Genomic DNA, 24,137 nt, shown 5'->3' on the forward strand with positions numbered 1-24,137 from the left:
GAACGTATGAATTAAGCTTGGTGGCGTTAGGGTTTGGGCGCAGAGAGAAACAAAGTCACAGGAGGAAGAAGAAGATTTCAGATTAGAATAATACGTTGATGGTGAGCGGCGCAAATTGAAAGAGGAGGAGAAAGAGTTTAGGTTTAGCACGTGTAAAATATCAGGAGAAATAAGGTAAGGGCAAATAGGGCCAAGGTGGAAAAGCTAACGTGTAACGTCATGCTAGAAGTTGTTCTTTTCTAATATATATTAATGTCTTTACTACTAACATTTAGTACATTTTATTTACAATATGTTTCTTACATGTTAAAATTAATTTGTAGAAAAACTCTTTCAATCTTTGAGTCAAATTTTTATTAGTCCATGGTAAACAAAGCCAAATTTAAATAAGTATCGTTATTTGTGAACTTACAAGATAATGAGTTCCATTGTAAAGAAAACACACATTACTGATTCCTTTCGCCCACACGAAAACCCATAAACAAGTATATGAATCTGTGAAATGGCAGCATCATGCCCAATCTTTATATCATTTTCACTTTTTTCATTATGCAACATAAATATTCCAATATTTCATACTGTTTTTCATTTTTCTTACATATTTCAGTTAACTACAAATGAAATTTGGAAGTAGTAACATAGAGAAGGTAATAAATACAGAACTACACAGAAGTTGTGGTCCATAAGGTAGGAATCATCAAAACAACAACACCAAACCAGTGAGCAACCATGAATTGTAGTGACACGATGGAGACAGAGCATCGGCAGAGGACAAGCAACTTTTGGGTAATTTGATTATTGACAAAGGAGAAAGATACTTAATTAAGAGGAGGATGATGGTAGAAATGGAGTTCAACAACAAAATTTCCAATTACCTCACTATTTTCTTATATCATAACAAATGAGTTTAAACCTGGAGTTTTGGCCATGGGGAGTGTGATGAATGTGTACAGCACAAATGTGCTGAATGTGTACGTGCCAAGAAAGAAAGGAAAACTTGCAAGGTGACAGTTCGGATTTGGAAGATTTAAATTCGTAAACAATCTAGAAGGTTTGGAGAAAACCCTGAAGCAAATTTGAATGGGTAGTTTTAAGATGATGGAGAATATCTACAAATTCAAAGAAACAGGAAGTCACTGGAAGATATTAAGACAGCAGATGCAACCGAACGTATTAATCAATTTCAACGATCCACCCCTTCTTATCTTCAATAATACCCATTTGAATTCCTAAAATAGTTTTGTACAGCTCTTGACAAATGGTTCCAGAACCTGTCTTATATTCCACCCTGCAGATATATAACATAATATTTCAGTAAATTTTGGACTAATATGGTGCATTTATTATACCTGTTTAATAAAATTGCAATAAAATATCTAGTAAATGAAGATTTGTAATATATCTAGAGAAGAAGTTTTAAGTAGTTGATATATGATCAGAGAAGAAATTAGCTTTACTTAATCTAAAAACGTAAGTTACATTGTTATACATGTAAGTTACCAATTACCTTCTGTCCTGGTATGCGATACTGCCTACAGCTGCAACACCAACAGCAGTTCCTGTGCAGAACACTTCATCAGCCTCAATCAATTCATCCACGTTTACAGCACGCTCTTCTACCTGAACCAATTTGGTCAATCGGTAAACTGAAAGAGAAAAATAATATACAAAGCTCTAATTTGATCAACTCTATGATGTGAACTTCAAACAAGTGTTTTGGTCAAACATTTGTTTTCCTTAAACTTCGTAAGACTACTTTGTTGTAAATTGTAATGACTTTCTTTTTTAAAAGATTAGTGTTCCTATTTATATTTCTATTTATACTGGTTTAGAAGACAATACTACACTTAGTATGATAAGTCTTTTGTTGCTATAGAAGACAATACTAATGGGTTATACGACTTTAATTTGCTGAAAACTTCAACAGAAAATTCGTCAGAAGAAAATTTAAACTAATTATCAATACCTGGTATAGCTTAAACAAACATAACAAAGGAATATTCAAATTTTTACTGTCTGTGAGAAAGACTGATCATGAATTCAAAAAGCCAGAAACAATATGTTTGTATATCCAATAGCTTTAGTGTAAACGGACATTAGCACGCACTTCAACATAAAAAGTGAATATAGCTCTTCTTATATACTCTCTCCGTTCCCATATATAAGTCACAATTAACTAATTATCTTAGATTAAGAAAGTAGTTAAAATCTAGTTAGAAAGCAATAAATTTGTAAAATTTCTAATTAATTTTCCTAAACTGCCCCCATTTAAAAGTTTAGCAATCCAATTAATTCTTCTCTTTATCTGAAAATTGTATTAATATCCCACTATCTCTAAAGTTGTACTACTCCATATAACAATGAGTCATTCAATATTGTTTTAATTGTACATTACTCCCTCCAACTTAAGTTTGAGTAGGCTAGGCGTAAAATCAGATATGAATTTATCATGTGAAATAAAACTCCCTCCAACACCAAAATTTTCATCCAAGCTTTGAAATGAAATTTTTATACTAAAAATTTTCCCATCAATTTTGTTTTTTTGGAACCAAAACAGTTCCTTCCAAGCCTTTTCACTAAAATTTTCACACTAAAATTTTTCCCACCAAATTTGTTTTTTGGGAACCAAAACAGTTTCAGCTTATATATTGATACTCTAATGTTAATGTGGGCTCCAAACAGTTTACTCCAAATGGAAATAGATATGAATTTGTTAGACTTATATTGAGAGCAACAACACCTCAATTCATCAATTTTTTCTAACTTTTCTTGTGCCAATTAATTGTCTCGGTCACCAAGTCAAAATGTTGTGAAAATTTGGGTTAGTTTATGGAGTAATTAAATTTAGTGGTAAATGATAGTGGCATGGGGAATGATAAGCAGGAGTATAGGAGTATATATAAGGGTAAATTTGGAAAACTGAATTTAATGCTTTCTAGATATCTAAAAAGTGACTTATATTTTGGAAATTTTTTTTTTCTCAAAATGTGACTTATATATGGGAACGGAGGGAGTATCAAGATAAGAGTCTATTCAAGTTGGCACTCAACTAATATCCAAACACAAGCACAAAATATTGAATGTAGGAGCCACAAGTATATATTCTTACCTGATAGCCAAGATCACCAGCAATTTCAATTACACTTTTTCTGGTGATTCCGGGAAGTATGGTTCCATTGGTAGCAGGTGTTGAGATGCATTTTCCCTGCGAGATTAGGAAACGAATTAGATTGGCCAGTTACAAGTGAATACAGACAGTTGATAATTTGCTCTATAGATTGAATTTCACTAAATCATTTAGTAACATGCGCAAAAAGGGAAGGTAAACAATCCAACTTAACTGCAATTGTCTAAAATTCTGTTCTCTAACACAACCTCATTATTATTTTTTTATCTTATGTTGTATGTTTGATCATATCATATGATCCATTAAATATAGAAAATACCTCCTATTCATTCCAATCCATGTTTACATACAAAATCTCAAACTTTTGATGACAATCTACTTACATTTTTTAATCAGTTTAGTGTAATTTCTTGCATTAAATCAGATAGAACCATAATTAACATCACAACTTCTAATTCTGGACTTTGGTTATGAAAGACATGCCATGTATGCTCCCATTAGCTTACAAACACTAGCTCTAAGTTAGTGTACATTTTTCTTTTGTTCTTCCACGTCACTCATCATATGTCGATCGAGGTATTGCAACATTCTTATGAGAAAAATGCTACCAGAATAATACCTTGGCAATAAAAATGTTACAAGAAGAGACCTCCTCCAGATTTTTCTTGGTCGCTGAATCAAGGTATAACACATCCGAAAATCCTCTGTCCTTGGCTTTTTGTTCTGCCAATAAGACCTACAGATCAAGACAAGTAGCACAACTTACTGAATACTCCAAAGTCCAAACACCCCCTTTACATTTTTGTCCAAATTCACTGAACATATACTTTAGATGAAAAATTGACAGTCAAAGAAATTGGGGAAAGCTGCGACCAATAAATAAAAGTTTTGAACAACTCACAGCTAAACCAAACAAAAATGAACAAAAACTATGTCATTTTATATTGTTCTGATGTTTAATTTATACACAAGATAATAATTTAGTTTGGTTTGGTTTCAATTAAAGACATGAAAAATGCATACCGGAGCATAGTTAGATATGGTTTTCACGCTTCCGGTGCCGCGGCGAGAAGCACGGTCAAAATCCTCCTCCACGAACAAGCTGAGCGGCGCGGAACCCTCCTGCGGTGGGAACAAAGAAACAAGATTGAATTTATGAAGTAAGTTGAAGTTAGTAAAAATCAAACGAAGTATCACTAACCTTGAAATAGTTACGAGCAGGGGAAGCATATACAAGGAAAGTGTATTCAGGTGCAGGAGCCAAACCCAAAACTGGACCACTTCCTAAGAGGAGAGGCCTCATATACAATGATCCTTTACCCGGTGGAGGAATCTGATAAGGGTTTACATCAATTGTGTGAGGAAATTCAAATGTAACACGAAATCATTGAAATGCATTGATTTAGTTTAGGATGATCTTACCCAACGCTTGTTTGCAAGTGCAGTTTGCTTGAGAGCATCGACGAATTGATCGATTGAAGGGGATTGCATGCACATTCTCTCGGCGCCAATCTTCATGCGGATGGCATTTTCCTCTGGACGGAAGAGCAGCAATCGCCCATTTTCGCTTCTGCATGCTTTCGTGCCTTCAAACAATCCCTAAATTTCACATTTCAGGGATGAAGACAGTTACTTATTAATTATTATCCCTAAAGTAAATTTACAATTAAATGGAATAAGTGGTGCGTTCATCTTTTCTTATAAGAACACCACTACTTTTTTTGTGCTTACATGTATTTTCTATAGAAGATAATTTTATTCTTGTATATTTGTGAATTCATGATAATGGATGGTATCAGTGTCATGATAATGAAGGAGTCAGGTCGTAGTGGTGATAGAGTTTTGATGTCACTGGTGGTTGAAGGCAGCGGTGGAGGTGACGGTAATGGTAGTGGTTATTAGGGTGGTGATGCCAGTCGAGTGGTAGTGGTGCCAATGTCGGTGGCGGCGGTGGTGACGATGAAGGTGGTGGTGGTGACGATGGAGGTGGTTGTAGTGGCGATGAAGATGTGGTGGTGAAGGGAGTGTTACCTGGTGGTCATGACAATGATGGTGAAGACAATAACATGGTGGTTGTGGCGGTGGCTATTGTGTTGGTGGACATGGTAGTTGTAGTGGAGGTGAAAATGGCGGTTGTGGTGGCGTAAGTGATAGTGGTGAAGGGTGGTGGAGGCAATGGTGGTGGTGGAGGGTGGTAGCGACGGTGAAGGGTGGTGTGACGGCGGTGGCACTAGTGGAGGTTGTGGCGGTGGAGATTAGTGGTGGTAGTTGTGGTGGTGGTATGACGGCGGTGGCACTAGTGGAGGTTGTGGCGATGGAGATCAGTGGTGGTGGTTGTGGTGTTAAAATTAATATAACAGTGTTAAAATTATTAATTTTAAAATAAAAATTTATATAATTTTGGTTGAAAATAATTACTGAAAGAAGTTGACATATACTGACTTTGTAAATTATTTTCCATGAACAATTATACCATCTCTTACATTTTATGAAAAGAAAATGTAAATTGTGACTTCATAAAACGAATAAGGTTCTTTTACCGTGTTGGTTTAGTAGTAAGCAAACTTGACCCTCGTAAGGATGATAACACAAGTTTGAATTCTGTGAAAGACATTTTTTAAAAAAAACATGCAAGTGTCTCCCAAACAAGTAATGACATCTCAATTATACGATATTAGAGCTTCAAAACAGTTCATTTGGGGCCGACTCACCATGAATTTACAGGTGAGTTGAACCAGCTCGACTATTTTTTGGAGAGTAAGAAAAATATCAACTCAGGTTGACTCGTTGTGGATTAGTGGATTGACTCATGAGTTTTTGAAGAAAAAAAAATCTAAAATTGCATCCAGCAAATTAAACTTTCAAAGATAGTAATATTATGGCAAAATTCTATATTAGGCACTCAAGTCTCAACCTAGTGATCTTGTTTGATGCGCAGGCATGATGAGCCGATCGGGTCTAGGTTTATCTTTGTCAATGTTTGCGCGATGTGCTTTTTAATTAACCAACTTAACTTATTGACGAGCCACAAACCGTGAGCCAAATTTTGACAGCTCCGGAGATTAATATAGCACTTATGTTTTTCTGTGAAGAAACGTACATAGACAACTATAAAAAAGGACCAAGATGTTATGGACATGAGAGTTTAACACCGTACCTGACCATAATTTAGAACCCCAGCTGATGGGCTCAGTTCGATGTTGCCATAACGACTAAGCTGTCCTCGTACAAATTTTTGACCCGCGCAACATTTATCAATGTACATGTAATCAGTTGGCATTAGTTCAAATCCAAGGTTGTCCCAATCCACATTGGCATATTCATCGTCACTGGATTTTTTCAAAAAGCACAAATGCACAATAATAACTTAATTAACCCTTAAAATACAAGCTACCTGTTCTAACTAATACACGTTAATCCCTCAAAAAATAGAAGGAAAACAAACCCTTAACATAGTAAATGTAACACCATTAATATAGTTATTTAATTTGTAATTTTGTTACTGTTAGTAGTACATAATGGAAAGAGTCATAATTAACTTACCTGTATGTTTGGTCTGGGATTTCAACAAGGGAGGGTTGAGATGCATAGCTGCTGTAACTCCCCATCTGCTGTCATATTTGTGTGTTAAAGTGGAGGAAAATTAAAGCATATGCACCTTACACTAATCGTACAAGCCACAACAAACTAAAATGGATACTTAAAGCTTGAAAGGTGGCAAATTCGTTTCAGAATTTCTTTAATTAACAATTACAAAAATATCAGTTTACTTTACTATTAACTAGATATAAAACCCGTGCGTTGCACGGATGTTTTTACAATTTTATCAACATTATATAAAATTGATTATAGTTTAAATAAAAATATTATGTATATATTAAATATTTTTTACTTATAAATTATAATAAAATAAAAATAATTGTGTTAAAACATTTCATTATGAGTATTAGAGTTTTTTTTGTTTAAATAATGAATACTATTCAAATTTAATAATTTGCATTGAAATAATTTTAACAATTTAAAGATGTATTTATTTAAACATACAATAAATTATAAAGTGCATTTCAAATATTTTAAATCAGTTAATGAGTTTTAATATCACCAAATAAATTATATCAAAATTTTCTTATACTTTTTATCAACAATTAATTAACTTTAACTTTGATAATTACAATAAATTTTAGGCTAAAAAGCACTTTTGGCCCCTGATGTTTCAAGTTTGTGCAAATTCTGCCCCTACTCTATTTTTGTCAATGTTTCTACCCCTCGTGTTTTCAAACAGTGCACCGTCTACCCCTTCGTCAGTTAAACATTAAAAAACTAACGGAATGAGCTGATTTGACTTTTTTTTATATTTTTTAGACCTGCCACGTGAAAATTACAAGTGAAATTGAAAAAAAGGGACATTGGGGGATTCAAACTCAAGACCTGTAAGTAGCAAAACATGCATTTAACCAATTCAGTTACATACATAATTGATATATACATCAAGCAAATTTAATTTATATCATTTCCTTGATCATCATCAACTTCATATACTCCTCTTCATCTCTCTAATCCAGTCAGGAACCTCTCCTGAGAAAGCCTGACTGACGGAGGGGTAGACGGTGCACTGTTTGAAAACATGAGGAGTAGAAACGTCGACAAAAATAGAGTAGGGGTAGAGTTTGCACAAATTTGAAACATCAGGGGCCAAAAATGCTTTTTAGCCTAAATTTTAATTTTAATATTCCAAAATATTATTTAGTAAAGTAATTATTTTTTAATTTTAGCCTTAATTATTTTTTTCTGTTATACTTAAGTTGATCTTTTTTACTAATAAATAATAGATCAAAATTTATAATTCAAGAAATTTCTGAAAAAAATACCCACACGTCATACTTTTTTGACATCCACGTCATACTTAATAATGTTAATTTTATAAATAATTTTATAAATGATTTATTAATAAATTATTGCGGCACTTTTTATTTTAAAACTATTTGCTAATTTTTTATTAATAAAATTAATTAATTTTAATTATAAATAATGTTTCCATATAAAAATATTATTCAATAAAATTTTATTCTAAATATCATTTTGTGTATACTCTATACACTTTTTAATGTGTATAAAAAGATTATTCTAAAAGACTTAAATAATTATAATATATTAGTTTTTTATGTATGTAAAATTATTTTATAAAATAACACAAAACAACATTATAATCTATATTAACAACACATGTAAGTATTAAAAAATTCTAAGTATATATTTACGAAAAGCATTTAATCATTGTCTATTTCTGATATTTCATATATTTATTTTATATAAAATATATTACTCTATATGAATTTAATTTTTTTCTCAACTTGAGGTCAATAATTAATATTTTAACTACATATGTTTAAATTTTTTTATCACATTATATTTAGCTTTTACTTAAATGTATAGGAAATTTTATAATTAATATATAAATAATTATAAAAATAAGATAAATAAGTTTATAAATGTATTATTTAATGTTGGTAGTTGAATAGTTTTTGACATTACAATTTATTCAGTTTCAATTTTATTACTTAATATATTTATTGCAAATGAAATTCTTTATTTTTCATGTATCTCTATATATATGTAAAGCACACTTGTGCTTTTTGCATGCAATAAATGCATTAAATTATAAAACCTCACATACTTTTATATTAAATACATTAAAAAATATGTAATTTAATAAATTAAAAACTGAAAAAAAATTGTATTATAAAAAACTATTCAATCTTCTATATATATATATGTAAAGCACACTTGTGCTTTTTGCATGCAATAAATGCATTAAATTATAAAACCTCACATACTTTTATATTAAATAAATTAAAAAATATTTAATTTAATAAATTAAAAACTGAAAAAAATTTGTATTATAAAAAACTATTCAATCTTCTATATCTATATATATATGTAAAGCACACTTGTACTTTTTTAAGCATTAAATGTGTATATGTACAAGAGACTTCATCTTTGTATTAAATACAAAGATTGAATTAAAATAATAATCTACATTAGTTTTTTTTTATAAGCATGATAATTCACATTAGTAAATTGGCATATGAGGGAGTAAGAATTAAGAAACTGACAGAAATGAAAAGTCCCCAATAATAGTTAAATAAATAAATAGATGAATATGTATAACCAACATACAATGAATATAATGTACTCTTAGAATGTATTTCTTTTGGTGTATTTTTATTTTTCTTTTAATGAAAGGTCAATGAAATGAACTCGCAAAAAATTATACTACATGCATATCCATGGAGATGTAACCGACTAAAAAAAATTTAAGTATCACTTATTAGAAAATAATGAGATTATAATCTGAAATCGTGTGACATACCACAACTCTAAAAACTTAATAAAATTGCAATGTTTAAAGCCATTAACTAATTAAAAAAAAAAATTATAAGATAATAGTGAAGGAAATAGTGACTCTTCTTCTATTTAATATATTTCTTATATTTATATAAAATTATAATTTATAAAGATCTTACAATAAAAAAATACAATTAAAAACAATTATGTGCATTTGACTTTATATGTAAATTTAAAGTCTCTTGTGCATTTTTTTTTATTAGTACAAAAAAACGAGTATCTATCTATATATATATGTAAAGCACACTTGTGCTTTTTTAAGCATTAAATGTGTATATGTACAAGAGACTTCATCTTTGTATTAAATACAAAGATTGAATTAAAATAATAATCTACATTAGTTTTTTTATAAACATGATAATTCACATTAGTAAATTGGCATATGAGGGAGTAAGGATTAAGAAACTGACAGAAATGAAAAGTCCCCAATAATAGTTAAATAAATAAATAGATGAATATGTATAACCAACATACAATGAATATAATGTACTCTTAGAATGTATTTTTGTTTTCTGGTGTATTTTTATTTTTCTTTTAATGAAAGGTCAATGAAATGAACTCGCAAAAAATTATACTACATGCATATCCATGGAGATGTAACCGACTAAAAAAAATTTAAGTATCACTTATTAGAAAATAATGAGATTATAATCTGAAATCGTGTGACATACCACAACTCTAAAAACTTAATAAAATTGCAATGTTTAAAGCCATTAACTAATTAAAAAACAAAATTATAAGATAATAGTGAAGGAAATAGTGACTCTTCTTCTATTTAATATATTTCTTGTATTTATAAAAAATTATATTTTATAAAGATCTTACAATCAAAAAATACAATTAAAAACAATTATGTGCATTTGACTTTATATGTAAAGGAGACTTGGTCCCCGTAGGATAGCTCAAGTGGTAAGAGCTGGGGACATATGAGTTGGATAGAGGGAGGTTCAGAAATCGATTCCTGGCGAGTGCAATTTATCTTTCCGATGTACCAAAAAAAAAGTGAAGGAGACTTGAGTTTTACATTAAATACATTAAACTATAAAACAATAAATATTTATTTGCATTTGACAAATATTAAATATTTATTTAAAATTATTTAAGTTTTGCATTTTACAAATATGAAAAATTAAAATTATTTTAAAATTGAAAAATGCTGCTACAAGGTACGTATTTAATATTAACTATAACATATATGTGCATTATTGAAAAAAAAATATCTATGATATATTAATAAAATTACTCAAGGAAGCATAATAGAGAAAATAATAATGGTCAAAGTTGAATAAAAGTTTGCTATGAGAGGCCTGGTCTATCCACTTAACGTGATCGTAGAGCCTCAAGGAATTAGTCTCATGGTTATCGGCTGTAAGAAAATACTCCCAAACCAAATAAGTTGAAAAAAATTAAATTCACAAGATAATATTTTGAGCTGTTTTTTTTTTGTAAAAAGGTTATTTAAGTTATCACTTATTATAATTCAAAAAGTTAAATTAATTTATTCTTCTTGGTCTTGACATGTCACACCAAATGACTTTTCCAGGTTAAAAAATATAAAAAATGATATTAAAACTTATTTCATGACATTAAACACTTACTACTTAACATTTTTTAGTAATTTAAATATTTCAAATTAACTTAATAATTTTTCATATTATTAAATATATAAAAAAATTAATTGTTAAAATTATTTTATCCTAATAATTAAATTTGAGTAATATTAATTATTTATACAAAATGAACTATAATAATATTTATTGAAATGTCTTGACATAATTTTTTTATATTTATAGTGAAAAATATTTTAATTTTAATTATTTAACTATAATAATTTTTATATAATGTTAAACAATATTTTAAGTAAGCCCGTGCATCGCACGAGTATGATATCTAGTTTTAATGTAGAGGTAGGAATGACTTGATGTATTTAATGCAAAAAACTCAAGTCTCCTTTATATATATATATATATATATATATATATATATATATATATATAAAAGATAGATATATAGATAGATATAGATAGATAGATATTGATAGATATAATTTTTTTATTTTAAAAGTATTTTATCTAAATTATTTATTAATAAATATTTAATTTTTAATTTTAATTTTTAATATTTGTAAAATGCAAAGCCCAAGTCAATTTTAAGTTTATTAATGTTGTTATTTAATTTTAGTAGTTGAATAGTTTTTTGTTATATAAATTTTTTTCAGTTTTTAATATATTTCATATTTTTTAATTTTTAATGTTCCGTGCTAGAACATAGAGAGGGAAGGTAGTACCCAAAGTATCAGGAAGGTGATGAGAATGCTTGGAGAGAGAAAGCTCTAACCGCTTAGAGAGAGAAAATGTAACTGCATTTCAATGCTATTATTATTCCGAATGAGCTAAAAATCCCTTACCATTGGTATTTCCCTCATATTTATAGAGGTGACGTTAGGCTTTGGCGCCTTTATCCTGCAGAAATGGGCCAGTTGGGCCTCGGGAAGGGCGGCCCAATGTTATGGCGCATTCCCTGCCTAAGGTCAAGTTTCCTGGGAGAGGGACCCAGGGGTCTCGCCCAGTCCACAAGTCCACAAGACACCGAGCTCGAAGCATGAGAGCTAAGTGTGTCTTTAAGCAAGAAATCAAGGCGACGTCCCTAAGAATACTTATTAAGACCTAAAAAACCCTAAGAATCTGGAAGTGAAAAACAATGGCCAACATGGCCTGATAAATAAAGCCTTTACAATCAACACTTTGGATCTCCAGCCATGCCCTCCTCTTCCGGGCGATCCAATTCTACAAGCAGGCTTGTGGCGAAGGCTTCTAGTCCGCCCACCTCAACATAGTTATGCACGTGCCTTGAATCGTGATACTCCGCTGCGTGTTGTGTCCATCCTACGCATTAAGCCTTGAAGTGACGCCGGGGTTAGTGAATCCACAAAATCTCAACCGCTACCTTTGACATGTCCCTTCCAGTCACATCACTTCTTTGACAATTTGAATTTCAACTAATCGGCAGCAACCGTTGCAGCTTTTCATTTAATGCGTCTTTCTCACTCCCCAGAATTTCGCAACAGCAATCATGTCATTTCCTGACGTCATGGGGCACAACCTCTCTTTTTCCTCCACATCCCTCGGTAACCGTCCACAACTTCTTCCTACACGTTTTCCTCCATACGTCGCTCCCCGCTTATAACAGCATCGTCCTACTCATTCCTTCCGTTCCTTTGCGACTTACGAATCTCTGCTCCTTTACTCTCGCGCGAACTTATCCAGTGTCAGAATTATCTTTGTTCCTTGCAACCCCTCCGCAATGACTCCAAAGCGTCAGACCAAAAATCCCAAACGTAATGCCGTCGCGGCCACCCCTCTACGGTGTGTTCCTCCCGTTCCCTCACCCCCTCCAGGAGGCGTTCCTCTTGAAGAAAAAGAAGTCATTGCCTTCCGAACGAGGACTTGGGAATCTTTGAAGGCTCCCGACGTGAAGGCCTTGCCCGCCGGGACAATACCCAACCAACGGTCAAGTTTGGAAAAGGAATCATCCATTTGGGAGATTTCCTCGGAATCCGGTGGACTTTGTCATGAGAAACCTCTTGACGAGCTTCTGCGTGTTCGTGCCTGCTTACCCCTTGAACGCCCTTGGCTCCGCTCCAAAGACTGCTCCGTGGGTGATCCTCACTTCTCTTATGTGTATGGGTATATGTTCACAAGTTTGAAGATTAAATTTCCTTTTTCCCCTTTTATCTGCTCTGTTCTTCACAATATCAATGTGGCTCCTAGTCAACTTCATCCCAACAGGTGGGCCTTCCTCCGGAGTTTCGAAATTCTCTGCGACGCGATTCACCAGGAACCTGAACCTTCGACCTTCTTTTATTTCTAATGCGTATCTGTCCAGCCCTCCCCGCAACGTAACTGGGTTTCCCTAGAAGCCAGGCCAGATCGTCAGCGCTTCAACCCCATCTGGCCTAGTATCTCCATCGATTTAGCCCGGAAATTCTTCAGGGTTGTGGTGTCCCACGAATACCCTGAGGTTTTTACACACAGAGATGGCACCGCTCGATTTCCTTTCTACTGGACTCAGGGCGCGCGCCAAATAGTTGACCCGTCTGAGGACTCCCTTACTCCTGAACACAAAGCTGTCATCGACTTTCTGGCTCGTCTTGCCGTTTCAGACTGCTCTCGAGTGATTGGTAAATCTTCCTCTTTTACCCTTCTCGCTCTTTCTATTTTCGGCCGGCTTACACTTTTTTGTATATTTTTAGGACAAACTCACCGCGCCGAAGGGGAGCTTTTGGCGGCCTTTAAGAAGAAGAATAACGTCTCCTTTCCCCCTCGAATAAATTTGAAAGGCGACAAAGCATCTCTGTTGAGAATCCAGGCAGGCAGAAAACGGCTCCTTGGGGAGGAGGATCCTCGCCCTTCCCCAAAAAGATTGAACTCCGGCGAGCCTTCAGGGACTATCCCAGCCCAACACGGTCTTGCCGACGGCTCACTTTCCCGCCCAACAGTTATCTCGTCGCCGCTTGGTCCAAACCTGACATCTTCCGCCAACGCCCCTCCTCCACCTGTTCATACTTCGACTCTTTCCTCAGGGTCTGTGAGTCGGGGATTCCCGTGTTCTCTAACTTTGTCATCAGTCCAAATGGCGCATATGGATGAAGTTGTTAAGCAGCGTGGCTTGGATAATGTAGCTGAAGGAGCTGTGGCGGGAGTGCTCCACGCGCTCCACTGCTATAGGCGCTTCGTCCAAAGTGCTGATGAATTACGATCCGAAGTGGCGCGCCTCTGCGCTCTCAATTCTCAACTTGCTGAGGATCACGAAGTGCTCGTCGCTCAACTGATCGCCAAGGAAGACTCCTTTTCCAAAGAATTAGCCGACCAGTCCGCTCGTGCTGAAGTTAGCTTAGAGTTCCGCGAGAGGAGGATTTCTTAATTGGAGAAAACTCTTGTAGAGCTGCGGCAGGAGGCGCAGCTAGATTCGAGCGCGAAAGCAGACCAAATAGCTTTGATGGAGGCCAACCTTGACAACCTTCGATCTGACCTGGCGAAGAAAGATGACCTTCTATCCTCCATGAAGACTCAAGCTCATCCTGAGGCGAAGGCCTTAGAAGAAAGATTGAGGTCAGAGGCTGCCGTTGCTGTTATTTCCGAACGTGGCCGAGGCTTTTTCCTCGCCAAAGCCCAAGTCGAACATCTCCATCTTCTGATTGACCTCAGCCAGATGGGAGCATTCAAGAGGGTGACTCCCACAGGATTGGTCGGGCCCGACGATCCTCCAGGCTTCGTCGCCGAGCGCTTCCTGACAAAAGAACACGTGGAGCCAACTCCACACGTTAGGAGTCCTTAGATTATCTTTTCCATCTTTGTACTAAGGGTCTTCCCTTTTTAAAACTGAATTTCCCTCTTGTTAATGAGAACCCCAAGTTTTTACTGCTTTTGCTATGAGTTTTAATGAGTGAATCACCATTTTGGTCCCTAAGAAAGTAGACGCCGGTCATAGTAGTCCCTAGAAATCATTAATGGTGAAAAAAATCCCTGAAAGTGTTGACGTCGGTCATAGTAGTCCCTATCTATGTTTGACCGTTAGTCCCTGGGACGGAAAATGCCCATGTGTCAAGTTATGTGCCACGTGGGTTTCAATTTAGTCCCCGATATTATCAATTTAGTCCCTGACAAGCAATTTAATTTAATTATAATTAAAAAAAATAAAAATAGAAAATCCTAGTTAGAATTATGAATTAAAAAAAATGACTAAATCTTAATTATAGTAGTTTCCGACGTAACAAAATAAAATTATAGTAAAAAAAAACTACATCTAGAGAGGAACCAAGATCATCAGATGAAAGAGAGACCAAAATCAAACAAAGATCCATCCACACATCATCATCTTCTTCATTTACCGTCACCACCGTTCCCCTCGCCATGGTCGAGCCACCACACTATTTCTGGAGAAAATCACCACCACCACCTTATCCCCTCGATTCCGGCCAAAGTACTGGACCAATAGACAAACCGACACCACCTTTCGACTCCCCGTGAGGTGCGCAACAAAACCCCCAAGTCAATTCGTCGTTTCGCCACAGTCGCCGACCACCACCACCGCCGCCTGAAAATGGCTTTTCCGGACGATTACTTCGCCGTTTGAGGAAACAGAAACCACCACGAAAATCCTCGCCGCGAGTAGAAGAGGATCCAGTAGTCTTTCCCCATCGCCTCCATGATCCGCCGTGGAGGGCGATTTCCGGCCAAGTTTCGAGGTTCTTGAATCGCGAAAGCATCAGCAATCAAGGTTTGTTCATAAAAGTTCCGACCTTTTCGCAATTTGCGTCTTGATTCGTCCAGATGGGTTACTGGGTCTCTCTGATTTCCCCCCTGAGGCTCAGATCTAGTGTTGGAAATTTCAAGTTGCAGATCAGAGGTTTGTGTCATTCTGGTGACATGGAGAGGGCGGTGAAGTTCATGGGGAGGATGGAGGAACATGGCATCAGGCCTGGTGTTCAGACGTACAATGTGGGGATTCGTTATTTTTGTGATGCTGGGGAGCGTGAGAAGGGTTTGAGCATGTTTGAGAAGATGGGGATGGTTTGTGCTTGCCCAATTTGGACATGTATAATGTTCTGATCAGTGCAATGTTTGTGAGGAAGAAATCAGAGGATTTGGTGGTGGCTGGGAAGTTGTTAATGGAGATGATGGCTAGAGGGTTTTTGCCAAGGAAATTTACTTATAATCGGGTATTGAATGGGCTTGCTCTGACAGGCAATCAAGAGTTTGGACAGGCAACACACAAGTTATTCTGGGTTTTTTTTAGCATGTTTTATGGCAAGAAGGATAAGGAAGAAGAAGGATGGGGAGATAAGTGGAGGTGCTGGACATGAGTTTTTAACCATAGAAACATACATGTAGGGGATGTGGCCAATTCCTATCTTTCTCTTAGGTTCTAGGTAGATGTTGTCAAACAAAAAGGTTATGGGTAGATGCTATATACATTCAATTTGGGTTTCATGTTTGCTTGATGGTAGAATCAATTTAGGTTATGTTCTCGATTCCTACTACTGTTTTGATTCCTAATTTTTTATTTTTTTAATTCATAATTTTAATTAAATTTAATTCGAATTTTCTATTTTTATTTTTTTTAATTATAATTAAATTAAATTGCTTGTCAGGGACTAAATTGATAATATCGGGGACTAAATTGAAACCCACGTGGCACATAAATTGACACATGGGCATTTTCCGTCCCAGGGACTAACGGCCAAACATAGATAGGGACTATTATGACCGACGTCAACACTTTCAGGGATTTTTTTCACCATTAATGATTTTGAGGGACTACTATGACCGGCGCTTACTTTCTTAGGGACCAAAATGGTGATTCACTCGAGTTTCAATTGTACGCCTCCCGCCAGGGAATGAATCATGCGGAACGTTCCCCTTGGGGAATTTCCCAACGCCTGCCCAAGTGCCTCTTTTCCACGTTCCAACGGTTTACCGTTGACCACCGGCCACGAACATTTAAGCCTTTATTGCAAGTCGCTCTTTTTCTAAGAAAAAACTCCTCGAAAAACTGCTCCAGCAATAACTCTCGGAGACTGAACTGGGCTTATAAACAAGAACCAAAACGCAACAATCTTTACATTTCGTATGCTTTCCAAAACATCAAGGAAATGGCTTCTCATACTGCTTGTCTGGAAGAGCTCAGGAAGAAAGCCTTTGACGAAGACCTCTTCATCAACGTCAAGCATCCAGAAGATCCCAGCGTCTACGACCTGACCAACAAACTGTTGGGAATGGATCTGAGTTCTGAGATGGACGCTATCCTCCGGGATTTTCTCCGCTTCGTGGAGGAAATTCAAGAGTTCTGCCGGCGGGAGCTGGATCTGCTAGAGGAGAAAGGAACGGTGATAACAGCTCTGGAGACGGTGGAAGAAGGTCCTGAGAAGCAGGAGCTGAGCCGGAAACTCTGCAACTTAGAGTACAGGAAATACCGGTTGGAGCTTGAGAGGACAGAGCAGCGCAAAGAATGTAGGAAAATGAGGAGAGACCCCCCCCCCCCTTTTAAATGTATTATGTCAAGTATTTGAATAAAAGTTTTGTTTCCCGAATTGTTCTGACGTGCACTATTATGAACATACGAGCAAACAAATAATCGAGTTAGTAAATCGCCCCAATATAAACAAATAAATGACGGAATAAATGAATAATTAAATGAGCGAAGGATAGTTAAGCGGGCGAGGCGGGCGGCCCGCCACTTATCTTCGCCTTTGTTCGTCGTCGTTTAGCACGTGTTTTCAGTGCTAGCCTCCCAGTTTTGTGTGAGTAATTTTTCGAGAGTGTGCTACGTGTAACTAGGACTTTCTCTCGGTATTTTACCAAGGCTTTTGTTCGCACCAATATTTCCCGTAAGAGTAGGTGCGGCCCCTCCAGCCTTATTAGGTGGGGACTTACAGTTGCTCGAGGCCCAATGGCCATATGAGTTTACCCGAGACTTTTGGCCTAGTTAAAAATGCTTCCCGCATTTCGGGAAGACTCGAATCGCCCATATCTCCGGGAGGTTCTTTGGATAAAGAGCTTATTCACGCACACCGCCAACGGGTGGCGGCGGGAAGCTCATCCGCACACGTCGCCTGCAGGGGCTACGGTCAGCGCCGAACTTTCTGGAGCGTTCCCCATACATCAAGGTCGTGTTGGGATCACCACCTTCAGAGAATTTTTCCCACCAGGCTGCCGTCTCATTTCGATAGTTAGGAGTATTGCTAAGAATATCCTTTTGTATTTGATTTGTTTAAATTTTACATCAAGGGATGCCTCGTTAAAAAACTCCCGTGTCGGAGAAAAAGAGTGCATCTTTATTTTGGTCCTTGCTTTTCAATCAAAGTATTACTCCCAGCATCCTGTCTTCCTCGCCCTCTTTGCCTTCCCTGCCATGGCGAGGGATCTGTCCCTGCCCTTCCTCGCGATTGGTGGGCCGAGCTGACTTCGTTGGTCTTATGTCCCCATCTCTTTGTTGCTTGGCCTCCCTCTTGTTACCCCTTCCTTGTGCTCTTTCCTTTCCTTCATTCTTGGTCTTAGCGATGAGTTTCTCCCTTTCCTGCCTTCCGAGGGGCCAAGCAAATGCAGGCGGCTCCCCACAAACAGTTCCTCTCTTCCCCCAATTGAAGAGGTCAACATTCTCTTCTACGAGTTCACTCAAGCGTTGTTCTTGGTCCTTAGTGAGTTTGGGCTCGATTGCCAGTATTCCTCTACTGGTAGCGTTCATGTCCCCGTCCTCGTCATACCACTCATTACCTTTTTGAGCGTAGAGCTTGCCTCCTCTTATCCTACGGGACTCTTCGCCCTGATTCTTCCTCTTCCTTTCATCGCCGTCGCTCTAGCTTTGCGCTCCCAAACGCTCCTGTTCGCCTTCGCCGCCTTCAAACGTCCCAATCTCGTGGCACCTGTCTCCGTCGCCAGCTCCTTTTCCGCCATACAGGTTGAGGCAATGGCTATGGCACTTCCTCGCCCCCTTTTGGTCTACTGTCAGTTTTCCTATCCTCCCGCAAAGTAGGGGATATTTTACCGCAAGGTGGGCCGTAGATATCACCGCATGGAGGCGATTTAAGGTACCACACCCTATGATGACGTTATAAGCTGCCGCGACTTGTAGGACCAGATATTTTATCCTCAAGAGCTCGGCGTCCTCGCCCACTCCGAAAATTGTGTCCAACTCTACGTAGCCAAGTACCTGAACTTGTTTCTCGGAGAAACCTACCAAACTTCCCGCGTATGGCCTGAAATCCTTGTCCGTCAGCCCCATCTGTCTGAATGCGTCCTCATAGATTATATCCGCCGAGCTGCCCTGGTCTAAAAGCACCCACTGTACATTGAAACCTTGTATTCTTACCATTACCACTACCAGATCGTCCGTATGAGGCTTGATTCCCTCGAAATCGGTGGTCGATATCACTATGTCTGGATGTGGGCACCCAAATGGTTCTGGATATACCTGTACTGATGCTGTTGCCCCCACTGTATCCCGGCCCGCCGCCGATACGTCGTTGCAAACTTCGAAACCCCCAGCGACCGTGTTCGTTGCTTCAACCGTTCCTTCGCCCTCGCCGCTGTCAGCTTCTTCAAATTTCTGTCTCTTCGCCGCTTGCGGACGCCTTACCCCGATCAACCGTCTGATTTGACCCTTCAGCATGAAACGGTCGGTGGTGTTATGGCCCTCTAAGTTGTGGTATTCACACCACCTCAACGGACTCCCCGCCTCACTTCTGGGGTCCTTTCTGCGCTCGCCGACTCTGTTCATGTCTTCAATTTCAGCCTCGAGAAGTAACTTTGCTAGCTCCTTGTTTGAGCATCCTCGCGACCTCATTCGCTAGCTTACCTTTGCTTCTCGGCGCGAGCCCCAGTGTGTCCTATTCCCCATTCTCGAGCGGAGTAATTTCCCTTTTTTCCTTCTTTATGAATCGGCCAGCTTGTCTGGACTCGTGCTCGCGACTCGTGTCCTTGTCCTGTACCTTTTCCCTTGCTAGAGTTACCTTTGCTGTTCGCTCACCCTTGCGCTTGTGTGCTTCAATTTCCTCTTTTAAGATGTAGTATTACGCTCGGGCGCGGACTTCCATCATTGAGCATGCCAGCTCCCTACTCAGCTCGCAATAAAATTCTCCCCGGGCCAAACCTCCTTTGAAAGCGCACACGCACACGCGTGGCTGCAATTCCTCGAACCTCGCGGATATGACACTGTATCGTTTCACATATTGTTCCAAGGTTTCACGTTCCTCCTGCTGAGTACCAAACATATCCTCGACCGTCCTTGAAGAGAAATGGTCACCTATTCTGATGAGAAATCACGGAACTTAGCTATGGATCGTGGAGGCAGATTCGTGAACCATTCCTTTGCCGCGCCTCGAAACGTTGATGGAAACATCCTGCATTTCACAGCGTCGGAAACCGCGTACTTCGCCATCTTTGCCTCAAAACGAGACAAATGATTCTTTTGACTGGTTTGTCCGTCGTACGCCTCCAACACGAGGCTCGTCATGTCGTCCGGTACAGTCACCTCTCGTGCTGCCGCCGAGAAATGCTTGGTTCCGGCCGTAGCCGCAGCTTCCTCCTTCTCATGATTCCACTGCCGGAGGTTATAGTACCTCAACTGCTCCTGTAAACACTCATTTTGCATCTTCAAGTCGCCACTTAACGCTCGACGTGCTTCTGCACGACGATGTCTATCCAACCTCACGGTGTGCGGGGAATAAATGTAACTTCGCTTTGGTTCCTTGCCTCGTCGTCGGCGAGAGGGCTCCATCAAGCTCTGTCGACGAACCGAGAATTCCACCACTTGCCTCTGAATCGCACCAGTTTTCACAGAGACTTGAACTTCTCGAAATCAAATTGCGAATTGCACGGGAATCAAATCATGATCCATCAAGAAAAACTGGAGAGAAAACGCACAGAAAAATGAGCCTCACTCCACCAAATCACGATCCACGTAGTCCGGGAATCGAAATCTACCGTTCCCCACAGACGGCGCCAAATGTTCCGTGCTAGAACATAGAGAGAGAAGGTAGTACCCAAAGTATGAGGAAGGTGATGAGAATGCTTAGAGAGAGAAAGCTATAACCGCTTAGAGAGAGAAAATGTAACTGAATTTCAATTCTATTATTATTTCGAATGAGCTAAAAGTCTCTTACAATTAGTATTTCCCTCCTATTTATAGAGGTGGCGTTGGGCTTTGGCGCCTTTATCCTGCAGAAATGGGTCAGTTGGGCCTCGGGAAGGGCGGCCCAATGTTATGGCGCATTCCCCGCCTAAGGTCAAGTCTCCTAGGCGAGAGACCCAGGGGTCTCGCCCAGTTCATTTTAATATATTTAATATAAATGTATTAGAGATTTATGGTTTAATGCATTTAATACATGCAAAACCTCATGTCTCATTTACATATATATAGATTTATTTATAAAAAATATTATGAAAATAATAATTAATATTTTATCCTTATTAAAAAAATGAAAAATGAAACAGTAAAATGTTTTGGCTTAATAGCATTTTTTGTCTCTCACTTATCACAATTTGACAGTTCTGGTCCCTCAATGAATTTATTAGCCTACAACGTCCCTCACATTTACTAACTGTTGTAGTTTGGATTTTTTTTATCAACTTTCATCCAATATTTAACGATTTTTTATTAAAAAATCAATTAAAATATGACTGGAATAACATTTTTATGTTTTTTAATTAACAGTTTTATGGTTTCTAGGTTTTTGTTAAATTTACTTTTTAATCAAAAACCATAAAAAATTGGATGGAAGTTGGCAGAAAACTAAAACTGCAACAATTAGTAAATGTGAATGACGTTGTGGGCTAATAAATTTCATAAGAGACCAGAACTGTCAAATCGTGATAAATGAGAGGCCAAAAGTGCTATTAAGCCAAATGTTTTAATATAATGAAAGATGAGTTATATGTACTGTTTCTTTTTCACACTGAATTGCATGTATTTTCCCAAAAGACAATTTATGGTGCATTGTGTTAAAAACAGATTCACTTATTAACTACATATCTTTAGTGGGGTTGTCTAAATGACTCATGAGAAAGTTTGGGTTAAATAACTCATCATCCAATTACATTGGAGATAAGTGAGTTGGAAATAAATTAATAAATAAAATATAGAAATTTCAAACCATTGTTGTTTTACATATCCAAAACACTTTATCTCATTCTCTTCCATTCATGTCCTCATTTAATATTGTATTTCCCAAGTATCATCTTTTATTTCAACCAATCACAATTCTCATCAATTAGACCAATGATTTACGAGCCTGTTTGGTTTTCAGTTGAGTGAATGTGAAAGCACATTCACTCAACCCAACAAGTGCATTCCGTTTGTTGAATGCGCATTGGAAATTGTGATATCGAATTTCAATGCTTCAAACGGACTTCCTTGCTGAAAACCAAACAGGCACTACATTCTCCTCTTTCATATAACTCATATTAGATAAGAGTGTTTCGGTCAAATTATAACATTAATGAACTCTTAAACTTTGTGCATAACCTTAAAATACAATAGTTTTGGAGCGTATATCATCTACAATGAAGAGACAATGGATAATGTTGTCTTAACTTCTCATTTCCATCTCCACCTTAAGTAAATGAGAAGAGAAGAGATAAATGAGTGATTTGATTTGTGATGTGACAAAAAATATAAAAAAAATAAGAAGAAAAATGTGTAAAAATAAGATGAAAGATGTAATGAAATGTGTATGTATCATTATTCCATCTATAATATATATGTTAAAATTAATTTGCAGAAAATTCATGTGAATTTGGATTTTCTTGTTGTAGACATACCCAAGAAGCAGACATGAAAGCTAGCGTTTAAAACAAAATGCAGCCTAATAACATATCACCAATGAAAAAAGCATATAAAGAAAGTACAACAAAAAATCATCACCTTGAAGAAGAGGAAGAAAAAGACTGATAAGAAGGCAAAAGACCGCACCAGCTCTAGAATCTGCAGATTGAAATTTTAGGTGATACGTGTACCCATTTATACAAATATTGCAGCTGGCTGGAGTTAGTTTTTCCAGCATGTTTGGAAAAGCATCATATTTATGATCACACTGGGACCGACCACGTTGAAAATTGGAGTAGCATTATTATTTTCAATAAATATTTACTTTTTAATGCATCGGAAAATCAATAAATATTTACTTTGAAAACATTGTACCAATTTTAAAATAAACATAAAAGTTTTTAATTCGTAGTATTAATATGATCAAATCAGATCCAGATTCTTGATGTATTCATAATCCGATCAGGCGATTTAATCGTTAATTAAAAAGGAGAAAAGTGGATCTTTCAATAATATGAAGATAATTTATATCCAAATTAGTGTTTCTATCATATTGATATCAGTTAAATATGTTTTAAGTTTGGGTAAAATATGAGTGAAATGAATTTGATTTCTGCAAAAAAATTCGTAACTTTTAATTTATAACATTTTAAAAATATGTGAAGTTAGCATTTATTGTACTTTATGTTATAGTTTTTTTGAGTATTAGTAACGCTTTTTAACCGTTACAAATGATTTGTTGTTTATTTAGTGGTGTTTTAAACTGTCACAAAATGTGGAATTCAACTTTGCATCGTATGGGTTGTGTTGCTGTGATTCGCAACACTCATGGTACTTGAATCTCAGAGGGTCTCTATTAGCTTTGCACATGAGAGTGTTTTTCTAGCAGAGATGTTGGTTGTAGAGGAGGTCTCAAGCATGCTTGGGACCTTGGTTTTACGAAGGTGATTTGTGTCTCTAATTGTAGAAATGTGGTTGATATGCTTCAGACTGCAGTGAATGGTTCGAATTGCTGAGCACAGAATACCATTCAGCGGGTTAAGGAGTTGTTGGTTGGAACTAGGAGGTTCGAGTTGCTTATATCCCGCCAGAGAAGAATACTGCAACATACTTTTTAGGTAGACAAGCTTGCGAGAGAATTCTCCTTGTGTGTTTGGCGGCATTCCCTCCGTCTGATGTCACTGTGCCGTTTGCCTTGACACCTAGTCTAGTTTGTGTCATTTTATTTTCCTCTTGTAACAAAAAAAACTACCACAAAACGTATCGAGAGACTAATTTCACC

The 24,137-nt window shown here is 36.9% G+C and overlaps 1 protein-coding gene across 1 annotated transcript; it reads right to left on the minus strand.

Moving 5' to 3' along the window:
• Positions 1-490: 490 nt before the first annotated feature.
• On the minus strand, positions 491-23,020 carry LOC130724052 (branched-chain-amino-acid aminotransferase 2, chloroplastic-like). Its single transcript, XM_057575221.1, has 10 exons — positions 22,955-23,020; positions 6,671-6,735; positions 6,285-6,456; positions 4,550-4,726; positions 4,329-4,460; positions 4,151-4,249; positions 3,747-3,863; positions 3,110-3,205; positions 1,508-1,620; positions 491-1,288 (listed from the first exon to the last, which is right to left on the minus strand). Exons 2-10 carry the CDS (start codon positions 6,733-6,735, stop codon positions 1,174-1,176), a joined length of 1,086 nt encoding a protein of 361 aa, XP_057431204.1. The 5' UTR covers positions 22,955-23,020; the 3' UTR covers positions 491-1,173.
• Positions 23,021-24,137: the final 1,117 nt, after the last annotated feature.

The sequence above is a fragment of the Lotus japonicus genome, chromosome 1 (assembly GCF_012489685.1).
Source record: "Lotus japonicus ecotype B-129 chromosome 1, LjGifu_v1.2".
Classification (NCBI taxonomy): domain Eukaryota; kingdom Viridiplantae; phylum Streptophyta; class Magnoliopsida; order Fabales; family Fabaceae; genus Lotus; species Lotus japonicus.